The 18992-nt window shown below is 41.6% G+C and overlaps 1 protein-coding gene across 2 annotated transcripts in view; it reads left to right on the top strand.

Annotated features, from left to right (window-relative positions):
* fbxl17 (F-box and leucine-rich repeat protein 17) overlaps positions 1-18992 on the top strand; it is a 200032-nt gene that overhangs the window by 95970 nt on the left and 85070 nt on the right. The window contains exon 9 of one of the 2 annotated variants that reach the window (XM_046387749.1): positions 4267-6447. The exons of the other annotated variant lie outside the window; for it this stretch is intronic. Within the exon in view, the coding sequence (XP_046243705.1) occupies positions 4267-4270 (4 nt within the window). The 3' untranslated portion in view covers positions 4271-6447. Of the gene's footprint in view, positions 1-4266; positions 6448-18992 lie in introns of those variants that run through there. 2 annotated transcript variants of the gene reach the window in all.

The following is an 18992-nucleotide window of genomic DNA, read 5'->3' as shown; positions in this document are numbered from 1 at the left end:
AGGCAGAGGTCATCTTATCATCACACATCTTATCTGGGATCAGCGCAAGCGTCAAGAAATGTTTATTGTCCCAGTGAAAGCACATTTCTGCAAATGTTTCTTTAGCTTTAAGTCTTTATATTCAGGCCTTTATGCTGGGCCTAGACACCAGTACAATCCACTTATTCAGCCAACTTTTCTTGCATAGTTAATGTTATTAACTGTAGCCCCACATGCCCAAATTCTTGTTGTGTTTCTGTATATACAGTAAGTGCACTTGCACTCCTTTCTGGCATTGTGAAATAATTCTCTTGGTTACGTTGTGTAATACCTTGTAGAAATAGTAAAATAAATAGGAATAATACTTGCAGCAATACAACAATAGTAAATGAGAATAACATGGAATATGAAATAATGATGCTAAACAAATAACAAGATAAGACAAAATCGGAGATCAGAGCCACTGGTCTGAATGCCAGCTCTCGGGCACAGACACTGTTTGTCTGATTGTGTGTGCCTTTGTGACCATGCAATCGCAGAACCCACTGGCCATCGTCTGACATCAGTTTAGTCAGTGCGCTGGTTATTGTTTACAATCCGATTAGCTACTTGTGATGACATTCGGCCAATCTCTATAAACAGATATCTGTGTATGAATGCAGATAAGTTAAAAAAAGCTAAATCAAAATCTAAATTGTCCTCAGACAATAGCCGATGGGTTCTGAGATTGTATTTTGGCCAATGCATTCGCCTCTTTTGCTCTTTATGCTATGCTTTATGCTGACTGTTTACCAGCATGTCAGGACAATTATTCAGTACCAGCCGAAATACAGATGAACTACAAATGGGAACCAGAACACTTCACATGCCAAAATCTTGTGCCATGCCTTCAAATTTGGTGTTCATATGCAGATATTTGCTCCTAGAGATTAGTGACCATGCATTTTGTAAGTACTCCTATGTGTATGTGCTGGTATACATTCATTATGTGGGTTAATCTGGCTTTCTTCACATTCTTGTATCAGTGTGAGTGCTGGATATGTGCATGCGAGAATGTGCAATTGTGTGACTTGTCTGCACATGCTTTGAAAGCTTTCAATAGTGATTTTTGAAGTCATTATTCATTCAAACAGCATGTATCTGTAACCTAGATCACAGCCTGTATGCATTTTAGACAGGCTGTGCCTCCAATGGTGGCCCTTGACTCGTGTTTTTAATCATGTATCAGACAAAAGAAATGTAGTTTTGTACTTTAGCACCTCCGTCAGTGGATTGTGACAGATTGTGTTAGGAGTGACACCACTCCACTGAAGTTTACAACAGTTCTGACAGGCTCTGTGTTTGGAGTCAGGATACTGATGCCTCGGTGACTGAAACAAGAATAAATTGGACCAGATGGAAGAGAGAGCTGAACTTCAAACCACTGAGTTGCACTTCAAACGCTCCCTCTTCAAACCCTGTGCACCGAGTCATCATTGACATTGTGTTTAGTTTGTACATGAAGGATGGGAGAATCACTTTCTCTTTGTCAAGTGGTGTTCTTGACTGGAAGGTTAGCATGACGTTTAATATGAATTTTGCAAGGTTTATGCCTTTGGCCGGTCTGTCTTGTTGTACGACTTAATGTAAGGTGAAAACCTAAAGACACGAAGGTCAACTGCTTTCCGACAGAAAGAGATGAGTTGGTTTGAAATTCAAATGTGTTATAGAAAATGGGTGCCCTGGTGGCCCAGGAGTTTAAGGCACTGACCATACCAGCAAACTTTACATATGTATCAATGTGCAACTGGGTAAACTGTAGCATTACTGTTTTTCACAGTGTTTCATACACGATGTAGACAAAAGTATCCAGAAAGACCTCTTTATGGAGCTGTTTTTCAGGGGTCTATTCCAGCATGACTGTATCCCAATGCACAAAGCAAGGTCCATCAGGACATGGTGGAATGATTTTGGTCTGGAAGAACTGGACTGGCCCATTCAGAGCCCTGACCTCAACCCCATCCAGCACCTTTGGGATGAACTGGAATGGAGATTGTGAGCCTGGCCTTTTGGTCCAACCTCAGTGTCTGGCCTCACAAATGCTCTATTGCATGAATGGGCAACAATCCCCATAGAAACACTCCAAAATCTTGTGAAAGCCTTCCCAGAAGAGTGGAGAGAAGAGAGACTGTTTTAGCTGCAAAGCTGTATTTATATGCAATTTAGAATGCAATGTCATTAAAGTCCCTGGTAGGCCAGTTTGCCTGAAGGAAAAACATCTCCCACTGATGTAAAAATTACACAATAAAATGACATATACTCTTAATCTCCAGGGGGGTTGTGCTGTGAGGCTATTTCACACACTGTAAACAGTATATATTTAATGATTTGATTGATTGTGATGGCTGTTGGGGACTCTATCTAATAACTGAATTAACTAAAGTAGACAGGATGCTTCGGGACCTAGATGGTGTACAACCTTGGCTCAGGAATACTTCTGGAAAATCCTGCTTTACACTGAATGATTTTTTTCTTTGTTCCTTAGGTGCAATACTCTCAAATTCTATACAAATCTTGCTTTTTTTCAATTTATTTATTTGTTGGAAATATATGGCAATATCCTCACCAGGCATATAACTAGTAACAGTAAAACTGAAGAAAATTTTATGTTTTTCTGAGCCTTATTCAGCGGCTTAATCGTGAGTCGACAGTCTCATCTGGTGAAATATTTTACTGTGCTGGTATGTGACTGCTTGTAGGTCTGGACAGGTAGCACCATTCAGGGCAGCTCAGGGATTTGTGTTGTCTTCGTACTCCGTCCTGACAGCGTCTACCTCATTATTTCCTACCAGTTCATCTGGGAGCATGTTACAGTTCCTCCTCATGCACACACGCACACACAGCTTTAGACCACTTGACCTTGGTTGCTATGCCAGCAGCAGTAAAGGCTGCGCTGAGGTGTCAGCGTGTCTCTTTGACGAGTCCCACAGGCACACCAACCGCCGGCCCACCCGTGTTCTGCGTTTCTTTGTATGTGTGTAATGATGATTAATACCTTTGTTTTGAAAGCCAACAGAGAGTTGCTTTGCGTTCGCATCGGTGTGTGTGTTGGGCTCTGTGTGTCAGTGATCATGTGTTTACCTCTGTCTGGCTGTGCGAGTGTGTTTTTGCCTGTTTGTGTGCATCAATAGTTTCCACGCCTCGTACCCTCCTAGCTGTCACCGGCATGATTGTTGTTTATAGTTTTGACATCTTGCACCTTGTCCCCGTTGTTCATCAACCTCTTTCTGTGCTTGGGAGAAGTTTTTGATTTAGTCTGGTCTCGCAGGTCACATTTGCCGTCAACTTGTTCTGGATTTAAAATGTTTTGAGAAGCAGAGAGGTGGTGGCTTCGCCTTCATCCAACATCAATTAGAGTGACACTGTGAACTTCTTCTAATGAGCTGTTTATCTTCCGACCTTTCAGTTCACACCACCTGTAGGAATTTCTCATTAATATGTTCTTGTGAAGTTAGACATGCAGACATATTCAAATTACTTTGCAAAGAAAAATAACATTACGCTGAACAGTCATTGCACACAGTGTTTATGAATCATTGCTGGTTTTCAAAGCCTGTTTTCTCCTTCCTTATTTCTTAAACAATGACCCAATTTCCCTCTTTGGATTAATCAGTAAGAACACATAAGATTCCTGTCAAATAAACTACCCTGAAAACTTCTGTGTCAAATTCAGTTTTAAGAAGATAATGGCAGAACTGACATAATCCTAAACACTTTACCTTAAGCACTGTTTGATTGGAATAAGCTTTAATCTGCGTCATTACACATTTCGGATTACTTACTGTGTCCATAAACAGCCTTTGCTGATATCAGTATTAAGCCTCTAAACTGCATTTTCTCTTGCAATGTGAGGGACCCCACATAAAATGCACATAAAGCGGCGATTACTAGAAATAATTGATAATATTAAAATATTTGTCAGTATTGACTCACTTGTAAGAAACAAGCATTCCCATACTGTTCTGCACTGTAAATGCTGTGTGGCCCTCGTTCTGCTTTCTGGTTAATAAATCTAATTTGTTGGCTTTGCTATAGAGTTCAAATCAGGATTTCAGGATGCTCTTTACATGAGACAGCACTGAACAAAGATTCCCAGTGAATGGACAGTCGAGCTCAAAACACACGTTGACACAGCACGTGCACCTTTGAATATTTATTTTATCCTGTTTGTGTGAACACTTAACCAAACACTCTTTCTCTCTCTCTTTCTTTTTCATGCTACTGTTGCTGATGCTGCCTCAAATCCAGGTAAGAAAACCAGTAATTTTAAGCCTCTACACTCATTATTTCTCTCCTTTTATTCAAGTTCTTTCCCTCCAAACCGCTTATTTTGACTTTGATCATTCAGGCATGTTCTGGCGCTCTGCACAACAAGAGGTTTAAATTTGTCTACAGTCATGCATAGCAAACGCGACGCAGGGAAGTTTTTGCTATAAAAGTTACTTGAGAAACATTTTGCCGTTGCTATGGAAAGAGGAACTCAGCTTACTTTCCCTTTACCTTTTCTTTCTGTCTTGATCTCTTCATTTTCCTTTTGCTTTCTCTCTGGTCCTGGTATGATAGGGTTCATATTTAATACCTCACGCATGTTTGTTGGCTCAACATGACAAACAGTTTTAGTAGCTTTTGGACGCCACCCACTCGCATGGCTTAGGATCTCTCATTCTTTCTCTTTCTCTCCCTGTGCCTTTCCTCCTCTCCTTTTTCATGTCTGTGGTGTGCGGTAACAGTAAGACAGACATAGAAATTGAGGTTTCTTTTCCCAGACCTGGACTCTGTTTTCTCACTCAAAGGTAGCTCGGTCACACGCTGCTCTGTTCAGGTGTGATGCTGCCTCTTTTTGCCAGTTTGAGGCCTGAACCAAACGCAGCTGCACCGTGCCATCACGGTATTAGTCAGTTTGTTCTGGCAGGAGGCAAGTTGGCGTCTTTCTCTGTTTTTTTTTGTTTTGTTTTTTTTTTTTTAAACTGTGTGTTCCAGTAATTGTTTAGAGGAATTGCTTAGAGGAAGTTAAGTGTGTGGCTGTGTGCACGTATGTTTTGCTGGCAGTCTGCATTGGGCCACGGTGGAGTAGTGTGCTGGCACTGGGGAGGTCCAGTTACCCAGAGCGCACTACACCTTTGGAGGTAATGCGATTAGGGGGGCAGGGACAGGGGATTTGTTCAGAGAGCATAGAGAGGAACATCAAACACAAAAAAAGATGGGATTATCAAAAGATGAAGGAGAAAAAAGAGCCTATATATTCCTGTCTGTCTTTTAGCCACCTCCCCAGGGGAGTTCAGAGTGGGAGGGATGATGACGCAGAGGCGAGGAATAAAGTCTCTTTCTGTCTGTCTTTGTCTCACTCATGAGCTCCCTTATGCTCCCTCTTTCTCTTGCTCCTCCTTTGTGGCAGGATCCCATTCAGGCAATTTCAGTCCCATCAGCCCTCGGGGAATCCCCATCAAAACTTGTCCCACAGCAAAAAGTCTGAGCCCAGTCTATAAATTATGCAGGTCAAGTTCACGACTCTACAGTGCACCCTCAGAGCAAGTGAAGTGAAACCCAAAATACAATACAATACACAGGAAATCCCATATGTTCTGTCCCGTATTTTTATAAATAGAATAGCAAAATGTCAGAACCATCATATTAACACGAAGACAAGAAAGCTGAGTAACTTTCGGTAATTCACAGCTAAAGATTAAAACCTTTGTATACCTGTTGACAGATGTGTAGTAGGAGAGCATGGGTCGACAAAATAAGAACAAAAGGTCCTTGTACGCTGTCGTGCATAATATGCAGCAATCTCCCCGAACACAATGTACAGACTCACAGAAAAAAGTCATTTCTCTCAGTCATCACTTATTGCCTCTTCAAGTGTGTGTTGCTGTCTCTATCTGCAGAGATGTTGCCCTCTGCCTCTATTTCTTTATTTTCTCTTTACTTTGCTGCGTTGGGACATTTGTGGGCGTCAGTGTTTTTGCAGCACTGTGTAGCCCCCCAGCTCGAGGTTGGGACGGTAAAAACGTAGCAGCCAGGTTGCAGCTGTCTCTCTTTCTGCGTGCTCTCTCGTTCTGTCATAAAGAGTTGCAGGTCTGTCTGTGTGAGCTGCACAGAGACGGGTAGGAGCAGAGAGGCAGGATGAAGCCTGCACTTCGACTGTATTCGCACAAAATCCAGAGGGTTGTGCTAAGGTTTAAAGGTAGACCCAGCATTAAAACTGCTGCCACTACAAAAGCATCCGAGATGGTGTAGGCTAATGAAGATACAGAAAAACCTGTTTTGTTAGCGTATGTTGGCTGGAGGTAGTGTACTTGTATGTAGGAATCCACACGTATGTTGTTTTACAGGATTGATACTTTACCGATTGATAATAATCAAGGTGACCAATAACTCATACACATTTACAGTAAAAATGAAAATCAATAATCAGAAAAATGCTGAATATTGCATCCAATAATCGGCTTGGTCGATAACTGGTCCCCCCTTATTTTTGTGTTGGTGTACTTTCCAGCCTGGTTTCAAAACTTAAACTCTGCATACTTTTGTTATTTTCCTCCAGATTCTCTCCCAGTCTCAGACAGCACAGCATGAGCATAATTTTACTTTTTTCTTGCCAAAGTCAAAGCATGTTCAGCTCATGTGGACGCATCTTTTCCTCAAATCACCTGGAGTGATTTACTGCTCCTATAATTAGCTTCGTATTCAGTCTGAACACACCTTTTGTCTGCCTCTTGTGCGTTGTGCTTGTGTGTCTGCCTATTTTTTGTCTTCTGATTGACCTTGTAATCTGATGATGTTTTATGAGTTTGTTGAGGGGGAAAAAAGACACAGTGGGCGAGAGCTAATGTTCTCTGTGATGTGTGTTTGCTCTCAGTTCACATTCCAACCATAACAATCTGAATCATCAGTTAAAAGGCTGCTTTGGTGTGTGTTTCCAAAAAAGATTTTGCGTTTTATCCAGAAATGGGGCGAAGAGGAGAAGCTCAACTTGTAAAACTCAGTAACTCCACCATCAGCATGGGAAAGTATGTGCGGTCTGGGTCCGTTGATGTTCCATAGCTGCGTTTGTGTGGGTGTTTGCGTGTGCACTTTTACATTCACTTTATCTTCTCCCCGTCGAAGTGTGTGTGCACTCTCAGCTGGGCCTTTGGGCTGTACCTCCGTGAGGTTAGAGTGCCATGGTTTCTCACGCTGGTCAGAAGAGCTCGTAAAAGAGTCAATGAGAGGTTGATGTCATTCACCCGACCGCAGCTTGGCTATTTGTGACTCCGTTAACGAAAGAACGGCTGGATGGACAGATGAACTCGGTTTGAGGTTTTGCAGAAAAGTCATACGGATCATCTAGCTGAAGACAGATCCGTTGACCTGTATTAGTGCACACACAAACCGGCTCTCTTCCTGTCTTGTTCTGATGCGTCCCCTTTCTCCTGAATTAGTCCAAAAGAAACATCTCGGCAGCTTTTAAAGTGGATTTGGGCTCTTTATGAGTGGCTGTAATGTTTTTAGTGAGCTGTTATTACACAGTGTCCAGTTTCAGCTGCTTCACTGATGTATCCTCTAAAAACCTGCACTGCACCGAGCTTATTGATGTGGCTTCATTTCTAGCAGCATGAAACAGGCAAGCTCAGTCTTTCCTACCTAATTTTGTCCTTCTCTTATCCGCTGGCTCTTTTCCTTTGAGTCCATAACTCATTTTTTCTCTCCATGCATTTTTTTTGTCTATAAAATTTGCATTGTTTGTCTGTTCATCTTTTCTAGTCTTTTTCAGCCTCATCCAGTTTTTGGTGCTGTCACATCTTGCAGCTAAAAATCTATCTTTGTTTTGTCTGATGAGTGTGTGTGTGCGTGCGCACGCATATGAAATCAGCAAATTCTTCACTATCAGTATCTCAAGGGGCATATGATGGTATGGAAATTTGTTCAGCACAGCCCCTAATAGTTCTGCAGTAACCATAGTCTGTGGCAGCTCTGGAAAAGACCGGGAGAGTGAAGTGGAGGAAGATGGGAGAGACAGGAAAGAAAGAGAGAGAAGAATGTGGAAAACTGCATCACAAATGGCATAATGCTTAGCATTTAGATGCGAGAGCAGATCCATAATTCATGTTGCTAATGAAAGCTAGGAGGTAGCCAGTGAGTGTGGAGGGGACCATGCTGATCAGATGGGAGGTAATAGCATTACCATACAGATAGATTTAATGTGCTTCCTGTGACACACCCCCACACACCCTCTCCTCTCCTCCTTTTCTTTGCTCTCCTCTCATGTCTCTCCTCTCTCTCCTCTCCTTTCCTCTCCTTTCCTCTCGTCTCCTCTCCTTTCCTTTCCTCTCCTCTGTTGTGCGTTCTTCTCCTCTTCCTTTGTATCCTTCCTTATATTTAAATATACTGTATATATCCTGCCCCCCCCCACCTTTCTTTTCTCTTCTCCTCTCTTCTCGTCCCCACTCCTCTCATAGTGCCAGCAGCTCCTATTCCATTGCCTCCACAGGCCCAGTTTGCCTTGGCCTCTCACCACAGAATATAGACTGAATGATTTGCTCTTACTCTGTTAAAAAGAGCTGATATTGGCATGAAAGGATGTTGAAAGAACGCGTGCCATCCACAGGAGACTGAAAAAGCAGAAAGAGTGAGAATGTGTGTGTGTGTTAGCGTTCAGGGTAGCAGGTGTGTATGTGTCAGTCTGTCTGTGTACTTGTATAAAAGTATGTACATGTGTGTTCCTGTGGTCAGCGTGTGGGACAGACACGGGGCTCCAGCAGGTAACTGGGCTCAGGCTTCTGTGAGCCATTTGGCTTTGGTGACAGATGTGTGGCTGCAGGCCCTTCTCCGGCTGTGTCAGAAGCTCCGCCAGAGTTGTTTCTAACAGCAGAGAAGGACCTGAGAGATTGGATTCCTTTTTCTAAAGATTTTTTTTTTCTGTACTGGGAAAGATAGAGTGGTTAGAGAGTGGACAGATGGCAGGACAAGGAGGGTTGAGAGAGCTGGATTCGAACTCACAATCACAGTGATGAGGGTATGGATTCAAGGCACAGCACATATGGTGTCACTCACAGTACTGTGTAAACTCTGTACATTAATGCTATCTTCAAAGCGTGGTTCAAAAGGCTACTCAAGGTGAAGGCTGCACTCTGCTGTTCTACAGATAAGAACGGTTTTGAGTTCTCATTGGCAAAGAGTCAGGTGGAAAAAAAAAGTAATTTTAGAGAGAGGACATTTCAGGTGTTTAGGCCCCTGATCTGAGTCTGAAGTAGAAAGGCCTGGCCGGCACTTACAACTTGGCCTTCATTTTCAACAGATGCACTCACAAACAGAGCAGCGAGGAAAGTGGCGCCCAAGGGCACATCAGCCAAGCAGAGAGGAAGTCGGAGATGTGGTTATCATTTCTTTTGATGAAGTCACAGAGGCCTAAAGGGCCCGTAGTCGAATAAGCTGCCCACTCCCGCCTTTTGTCTGTTGAGACTCTGATGGTCAAAGACCCCGAGACTTCTAACTTCAAACTGCCTGCATTTCAAAGGGCCCATTCAGAGAGTCACTCCATCAGTCTGTCAGTCCATCACTTAGTCGATATAATGATTCTGTCCGTCGCTCTGAGGTCCTTATGCCCATTGGTTATCTCTCCAAGCTTTCTCATACATTCATTTATGAGCTCAGCCCATTCTGTCTGAGGAAGGGGATCTGATTGTATTGTTAGATCTCAGTTTTCCTCTATAACTGTTCATCTCATCTCATCTCATCTCCAAATTTCACTGGTGCTTTCTCCCTGGTCCTCATCCTGAGACTTTCTGAGCAGTTAAGAGCTGTCCACCTTCTGTCACCTTCAGCCTGCTTGTAGACCTGCCCAGCAAGGGACAGGAAGTTTATAGATTGTGTAGAGGCCTGTATATTTGCATGCAAGCGCCTTTGTGTGCATACGTGCGTATACATACGGACATATGTGGGTTGTGTAGACCCTATGGCCTATTTCACAAGAGCCAATCTAAGTAATGAAAGCAGTGAGAAGGGAACAGGGAGTGCATTGGTGGGAGGCAGTGAGAGAGAAGGAGCACTGGGTCCAAATTATAATAGAAATCATATCAAGTCAATCATAAAAGCAGTTGAGATTTACTAGTTTCATTTCACTTCCCGAGATTCTTCAGTTTAATAGGGCAGCTGGGAGAAGAGCGAGCAGGATTGCATGGGTGAAATGGGGAGTGTGTGCATGCGTTCATGCGCGTGTGTGTGTGTGTGTGTGTGCACACAATCTATTAATAACTCTCCACAAGCCATCTCAACCTCTGTCTCACAGCCCCCCAGCTGGAGATAGAACAGCAGCATCTTACAGGCATCTATTATTGAGGAAGCTGAGCTGGTAGAAAGGCTACCAAACCCCTGTCCAACTGTAAACACTGGGAATAGAAAACTAAATAAAAAAATGCACACATTCTGCGTATACTTGTCCTGTTGAAGAATGCAAGACTTCAAGATTGAAACAGCAGCATACATTCACAGTGCTCATCTGTGTGTTTTGTATCTGTGTTCAGTATACCCGTAGACTCTGTGTTTTGCATAGTTCATATAGCATGTTGTTTCTCATTTATGTTGCTTGGTTTCAAAACATAAACTTGCTCTCAAACAATCAAATAGAGGTTATCAAATGTTGGCAGTGGAATTTGGGAAGTCTTTGTGAAACCGATGTCACCACACAAGGTCCATTTGGTAGCTCAGTTGTCATGGTATCAAGGACTTCTCGTCCATTTTGAGGCTGAAAGTTCATTCTTGATAGTAGAAAGGGTAGCCGGCCAAGTCTTGCAATGTGTGCCCAAAGTTCTCCACAGAAAATATTGTACTTTGTGATAGCCATCTTTGGTGTGGACTGAAAGCAAGCAAATCAAGTTCATAGTTACAGAGAACAATGGCATTACAGTAAGCTCAGGGAGTCTCTGTGCAACGGGAAACAAAAACATCCTGGTCTATGGAGTATTTGAGTAAAGATGATGCTTCCTCTGAGCTTTTGAAGACTGTCGGTTGTCAATCGTGAAGCCAAGTTTTTGACATAAAGTCAAAGAAAGGTACTGAGGACCTTTTTTTTAAAAAAAAAAAAAAAAAAGAAAAGCTTTGTTTCAGAATTTCTAACTCAACTTTTAGAGGTTGTTTTCTGTTCTTCAGGCAGCTGAGGTGTTTTGCTTGGCTTTTCAATAAAAACAATACTTAGACCAAATATGTAAGTGTTGAAAACGGTGTTTGCATAACGCCTACTTTTGAAAATGTGGTATGCTTTGTTCCAGGCATGGTTACCTTTCATATCATCATCCAGTCTAATGTGTGCACACATCACATTTACCACCACAGTCAATTCAAAGGAGTAATCTGTCTGTGTAGCAGAGTATTTATGTTTGTGTTTAGCCATGCGTGACTGGCTGTTTGCCTATCTTATCACTCCCAATCACGGTTTTGTGATTGTGTATGTGTGCATGTATACACGTAGGCCGCCTGGTGTTTGGACATTGAGACATTCATTGTTATGCTGTCAGAATTGTCTGAGCGGGTAGAGACGGACATCAGTCTCTGTGACAGCCAACGATCCAGCTGTCATACCTCTCCACAGACATCCCTGCTCCATCATGCTGCCGTAGAGGGAAGCGGTGAAAGTGAACGGAGAGAGAGTGATGGAGAGGACTGGAAGAGTAGAAAGTTACAAGTTTAAAACTTTATTAAGAGACTGGGTGATGGAAATGTATCATGGTATTGTTATAGTTTTGTTGGGTGTCTCTGTACCAAAATATAAATTAAAGGGTTTGGTCGGGCCTGGTTCTAATTAGAAGGTGTCATGAGACAACTTTTGTTGTCATTTGGTGCAATATAAATGAATTAAATTGAATTGAACCGAATTATAGGAATAAAAGCTTAATGTTTTAAGCCACAAATTCTGCATTACTAAAATAACACTGTATATTCATAGAGGTGATGGTAATAAAAGTATCGTTGCAGACCTCTGAATTGCTGCTTTGAATTGCTCGCTTATTGAAATAGGTCTGCTGTTGGGCTCATTGACCAGTCAGGATCATCTGGCTACATAGTTAGCTGCATTCGTGGAAATACATAGCAACTGAAAAATGGCAACAAACATGGATGACATTGAATTTGTACATTGTGTTGTGTTGTTATTTTAAGTCGGCATACAAAAATACTCTTTATTTACCACATTTGAATGTTAAATTTTATTTATTTATTTATTTTTACCTCACGACTCCAAGTAACTGTTACATAGTTGTATTAATTCCACTCATTCCTATGAAAGTTGCTCACTGGACACATAAACTGAAAAGCTTCTGCAGGCTTCCATGTGCTTCTCCATTTTTGGAAACACTGAGAACAGAGCAGTAGAGTTCCTGTCCAGCCAAGCTGGTTGACAAAGCATGCATGTCCAAGACTTCTGTTGGCTTAGATAGCTAACTTTTTGTTGGCTTCCTGCACACATGAATAAGATTAAAGTTTGATCATACAGCTGTTGTACAATTTTGAAAGATTATTGTATTGAATGGATACAATTTTAATTACAGTGACTCATTTCTCTGGGTTTGTGACTCATCTGTTGCAAATGTGCATCACATTGTGAATGTGGAAGTTGCAGTACACCGTGTGTCCACTACCCCCAAATCGCCTCACAGTTCTCTTTGTTAGGCTGCTGTCCATTAACTACATCACAACTACTTATGATTAAACACACCATCCTCAATGTACTTGGCACTTGGCACTTTTCATCTGTTTTGATCTACGGGATGATGAAACCACGTTCACACACTTGCACTGATTCATCAGCCACCTGCTCTGTCAGCCCTGGGGGGGTTATCAATTAGCATTCTCACAGTCCTTTTTTTCACCTCGCTCACACAGGGGAAAACAGAGGCACATAGCAATGCGATAAAGCCTAATAAGAGCCTACGGGTGTAGGAATAGGAGCTCCAGCAAATCAAATATGTGGAAGATGAGTGTACTTTAATTTAGTTTCTGTCATGTACTAGTTTCATGTTTTTGAGTTATAACAGGAACAGAGTAGCAAGTAAGTCCTGGGAATGTCCAGTTAGTTTCCTTAGTTTGAGTGTTTGTACATGTTGTTGTATCTATAGGAGGGATTGGTTTACGGTGGGCTTTAAGACCTTGACCGATCTTACAGCTGTGAATCGTTGATTCAGCTGCTTCCTTCTACAGGACCATGATGCAGTTTGAGTTTTTGTTTTCTTTTTTTTTCTCCCCCCCCCTCAGGAAATAAAGACCTGACAACGTTGACATTGGCCAGTACAGTCTTGAATACTGTTCAGCTCACATGTGTCAACATGATTTCCTTTTCAGTTTTTTGTGATGTTTCAATAAAAGCAGTTTATGTTGGCTCTGTCAAAAGGAACTCAGGTGTCAGCAGTGGACCCTTGGCTTTCAAAATAAAGCTTTTTTTTTTGCTTCAAGGTAACCTTATTGCTTGCCAGCTTGTTGCCTTCCAATTTAAAAACCTTCCAACTGTTTCTGCTGTGCAGTTCTGTTTTGAAGTTGGAAAATATTTGCCATACACATGGAAATGATGCGTTCTCAGCACTGTGTGGAAGAGCAAATGCTGATTAACTGAACACTGAATGTTTTAGTAAACTAATACAACCTCTTTTTCTTTTTTGACTTTTGTCACTGTCTTTTAGCGGCACATTACTAATATTTTTTTTTTATCTGATGCAGTTAGAGCATGATTTTTGTGGTGGGACATTTCTCCTGTGCCAAAAATTTCTTTAAGTGGTGGAAGTGATGATATAAATCTATTCTATTTTATGTTCCAGAGGTTCCAATAAACTTCCATCAGTGTTTAAACCATGTGATTTCTGTTAATGACAAAGTTCCTAAATTTGTTTAGCTGTGTGAACCGGATGGAAGTGTAATTATAAGGGAAACATCATGAGAAAGACGTGGTAACACCGATGAGCGTGCTTAATTTTGCAAAATGGCCTCATATTCCTTTAGTGCTAATCTGGTTTTGCAAAGCAGTCATCACATGTATTTACACCTACAAGATGACTGGATGAGGAACTGCATACTCACAACCACAATGCAGAAAGTAGTAAAAATTAAGGATATGAACTCTTCGTCAAGTGCAGCCAAAGCACATTAAATATTCACCTGAAGGAATGGTATACTGGCTGCAGTACGTTACTGTGCAGCACTAGAAAATGTAGTAACATTATCTTAGAAATGAATGGCAACCAATTTAGCTGCCTATCTGTGCAATCAGAGCTAAGACGTAAATTACTAGTAAATTGCACAGCACAAAGCTATCCGACAGTCTTGCTTGGCTAGTTGGGGAGAATATTATTGCTTGTGCTTGAATTACTGGCAGTAGATCCTTTGTGTGAGCCCTCACAGCAGATGCAGCGTATTAGTTCACAGTTATACCTGATCACCTGATCACTCAAGCACACGTCACACTGACCTTTCTGTGTGATTTGATGTGACTCCATTGTCCGCACGCACACACACACACACACACACACACACACGCACATTCACATGCACTCGACTAAAACATACTGACCTTTGTTTGATATGTAACAGTGTGCTCATTTTCCATAAAAGCCTGTAGCAGTGGCAACAGTCTGGAACAAGGGAAAACTTGAATTCAAGAAAAACAGAGGGGAAGGAAGAGAAAAAAACATAAAAGGGAAAGGTCATATGTGGCTGAGAGAGTTAAGATCTCTGTCAGTGCCCTCGGCTGAAGTCTTATACAGTAGGTGAGCCCTGTTTTCCCAGGTAAAACCTTTTTCTGTGGGCTTTTCAAAACCATTATTATTTGAAGAACTGCTTGGATATCTAAATCTGGAAGATGAAGAAGAAGGAAGTGTGTGGTCTTCATCATTAATGGCTCCATGCTTTTTTGCTCTCCACACACAAAGTTTTGGCACGGCCATGGTCTCGTAGCCTTCCATTTTGTCTTTATTCATTTCTGATTTGCACCAAAGGGCCACATCTGTGATTAAGTGCCCTTAAGTGCATTTTCCATTTTAAATTCACTCAACAGAGGGCTGATGGCACATGTGCTGACCTGAGTAATGTGCTGGTCCTCTGGCTAAAGAGGACCTGTTTAATAGATCTCATACTGTGCTGAAATAGCCCCTTTCACACACGCCATCTGACACATCAACATTATTGGCCGATTTTGGCTTATCTAACATATATGGTATCGCCTATATTTACAATTAAAGAGAAGTAAAGCAGTTTATTGGAAACATTTTGATGTAGCTTTGACTTTAAAGGCCCTAAAAAGTATTTTCTGTTCTCTGCTGCTTACTAAGAGCAATCAAACACACGTTTTTCTTTTTGTTTGTTTGTTTGTTTTTTATCAGTTAGTTAGAGCAGTATCGGTTATTTCATTGGAGGGATTTCTGTATTTCTGTCTTTCTGGCCAGGAGGATGTCACGCAGATTTGTGCACCAATCAGGATTTAGTAATATTTGAAGCAAATGCGATGACATTTGGTGGTTTGTTTGCTCATGTTTCTCAGCCACTATCAATCAAATCTGATCAAACCACACCCACACTATCCTGATGAAGCAGAGCAGCAGAGTTTCGGGTGTTAAATTCTTCATCTTTTTTATCTTTAGCATGTTTTGTGTGTGTGGTTGCGGTCATCTTTGATTATGGAATTTAAGAATTTCCCCACTGTAGGACAAATAAAGGTCTATCTTATCTTTTATAATGTTTATGTTAAAAAGAAAAAAACAATATAGTGGTTTAAATGTCATAATTCGCAAATATGCACACTGTTTTTAGTCAGGCTTCAGTGTTTATCACAACGACTGCTGGTTTAATAGACAGAAGAACAGTAACTCACTGTATTCTACTCTGGCCTGCATATTCAGCTGACCATGACTACTTTATCTGTATTTACATTTATTTGATCCCTTCTCTATCAGTTTGAGTTTCTGTTACAGAAAAGTGGTAAATGGAATTGGAGAGATGGTGAGGGGTGAGCCTGACAGAGGGGTGAACAAGAGAGAGAGAGAGAGAGAGAGAGAGGATGTGGGTGTCATTTGCTCCCACCTGATGCGTGAGAAAAACACTTGTTTTCACTCCTGCCAAATGACTGTCAGGCTCTTTGAGAGAATTTCATCGTTCTGTTCCGTCCTTGTCATTAGTTCACCTGCCTCTTCAGCCCGCCCGGTGATTGTCTCTGATTGGCCATATTTATCTCTGACTACCGAGGCAACCATTAGCGTTGGTGGTGTGGAGAGGTGGCAGTTTGACTAATTAGTTGTATCTGCCCTAGCTCTAGTGCTTGGCCACGTAACACTTCTGATTGTGTGTGTGTGTGTGTGTGTGTTTGTGTGTAACTGCTGCCAAGAGGACGAAACAGGATTGAGGAATCAACAGAATTGAGCAATCAAGGTAGTAGAAGGGATGGGGATTTGGACCTGGGCGAAAAGTCAATGGATGTGTTGGTTGTGCAGGGGATCTCTCTGCAGCCCAGGCCAGTCTCTGCCCACTCTCACTGCTTCTGGTCCTGAGCAGCTGCCTTTTCCCACCGCATTGGCAAAAATTAATAAAGGCAGCATCTCAAGTACAGAAAAAGGTATGGACTTAATTAAAATATTCCAGATACTCTTTCATTGTGAGTAGAAAGAAAGCGAAATAATGTTGCCCTTGTTCTTTCCTACTCTTCCCACATACTGTATGAATCATCAGAGAGTTAGATAAGGGAAAGTTGCAAAAGAGCAATAGAAAAACAAATAGCGATAGAGGAAAAGGGAAGTGAGGAGAAAGGAGCAGGAAAACTGTGGAAGTTGATAAAGAAGGTCAAAAGGTGTGTGTGGTGGGTAATAATAAGAAAGATAGTGAAAAGGAGAAGGCATCTTTATTCTGATATGGCCCTGTCTGTGCCTCTGTACAGCATCCTGAAAAGACGAATTTGCTGCTGTTATTTATATTTATGAATTCATGCCATTTGGCCCAGTGTGAAATGATGGGTCATTCCTGCGCAACAAGAAGAGCTGGTGCTGAATTTACAATCACCCGCCCCAGCCCACCCTCCTCCTCCGTCTCCACCTTCCACTCCCAGTCCTCCTCTTTCTCTCTTTATTGCACATGCCTGAATCTTCTGAATATGGATGGAGGTGAAGGGATGGGAAGAGAGAGAGAGAGAGAGAGAGAGAGAGAAAAAAGAAAGTTTCCCTGACTGAGGTTGCTTCTGTCACCAGTTTGTCACCTAAGGAGATGTGGCACAAAAATTAATGACATTCAGCAGCATGGTGAAATAGCTTCTGGCAGTGTGTATGTGTGTGTGTGTGTACAGACTACATGTGTGCGGCAGGTGAGGTTCAGGATTCAATCCCTTGAGAATCTCTATCAGTGAACATGCACATGAGCGACTGACCAAGCCTGTTTTCCCCCAGAAGTACTAATGAAAAAGGTTGGCTGTGGACACCGAAAGAGACCTTAAAAGCGTTGTAATTACAGCCTGAGTCCTGGTAATTTTAACTTTATTTGTCCTGAGGCTGGTATAACCAAGTTGGCACCTGCTTTAATTTATATCTGTTGTTGTTGCTTGATACTTAGCAAGTAAATGCTGTTACATTGCTATGAGAAACAACTTTGAAATGGCGATATAAAGGAGACAAGCACATCCCCGTTTTTAATGGTGATGTATTGGTGCTTCTGTTTATCGGTGACGATCGCTGAAGACAGGCCACAGTTAGCGAGGTGTTTGGTTGACTGGAAAATGTTGTCTCACTACTTAATGCACTTCCTATGAAAGAAGTGACACCTATATTTTGGTAATGAGTGACAGAATTAAATGAAGGCAAGTTCTTGTTGAAATACAATATACAAGTTTGATCCTTATTTGGGCACGAAGTTGATGGCTTATTGTAGAGATTGGTATTATTTTGTCAGATGGATTAATGGTTCTTTGTTTTATAATATCACATTTCAGTTTCAGTAGCAGACTTGTGGTACAAGCACACACAAAGTAGTTTCTATTACCTTAAAGGCTTTTAAAGTGGAAACCTAATGGGGTGGTAACAAAACAAAACAAAAAATCTTCAGTAAAAGGCAAGGAAGGCTGTGGTATCATGATTAAAATATGCCTGTGTAACTTTAGGGGTATTATTTCACAGTACAAGCCAGTAGGAAACATGTGAGCTGCTTCAGTTTCCGTACAGTGTTATGTTACCTCGGCATCGGTAAGTTGGCATAGGCTGATATTCTACAGGCATGACTGTGTTCGGTCCAGCCATTCTCTATCTGCTGACAAACCTTGTAAAACTCCATAGTGTCCATTGTGACTTAAAAAATAATAATAATAAAAAAAAATTGAAATGTAGTCATGCCTATGCAGGATAAAAGAAGAATTGGGAATGAGAAGCAGTGTTTGTATGGGTATTTCCTTCTTTTTGTGCTGATCACTGTAACCCAGAACCTGCAAAAAAAAGGATGACAGTTCAGTGAAAATCCATAAGAAATGTTGCTGGATTTCAATTACGGTTAGGACACCTGTGCCACGCTGAATTGGTTTTCTGTGTGACAGGATGGCACAGTAATGGCGTGCTGGATGCTTGAGATTCACCCAAACTGTATTGTGCACCCGATGCTTTCCGCTTTTAGTTCACCATGGGTGATTTTTATTTATTTATTTTTTTCAAGCCATTTCTCTCTTACCATCCTTTCAAAAAAGTCTTGGAAAAAAGTCCATCTCTTGCTGTACAGACCAAAGAGTCAGCAGACAGTTGCGATCTTTGGTGACGAATACTGCATTTATCGTAACAGTTTCACAATAAAACCCTCCTGGTGTTTTGTGAACAAATACTTTTAATGTAAAGCAGTATGAGATCAGTTGTAAGGGATAGTTTGCAAAAGTATCTTAACATCAGTATGGCTGTAGGGGAGCCAAGGAGCAAAAAAGAACATGAGAATAGAACTTTTTGTGCTTACGACTGCTTAGGACTGCTGTAAGCACGAACCACAGCAGCAGTGATGTTACACAG

Source organism: Scatophagus argus, chromosome 4 (assembly GCF_020382885.2).
Source record: "Scatophagus argus isolate fScaArg1 chromosome 4, fScaArg1.pri, whole genome shotgun sequence".
Classification (NCBI taxonomy): Eukaryota; Metazoa; Chordata; class Actinopteri; family Scatophagidae; genus Scatophagus; species Scatophagus argus.
The sequence above is the reverse complement of the archived record's forward strand: the minus strand, read 5'-3'. Positions and strand labels throughout refer to the sequence as shown.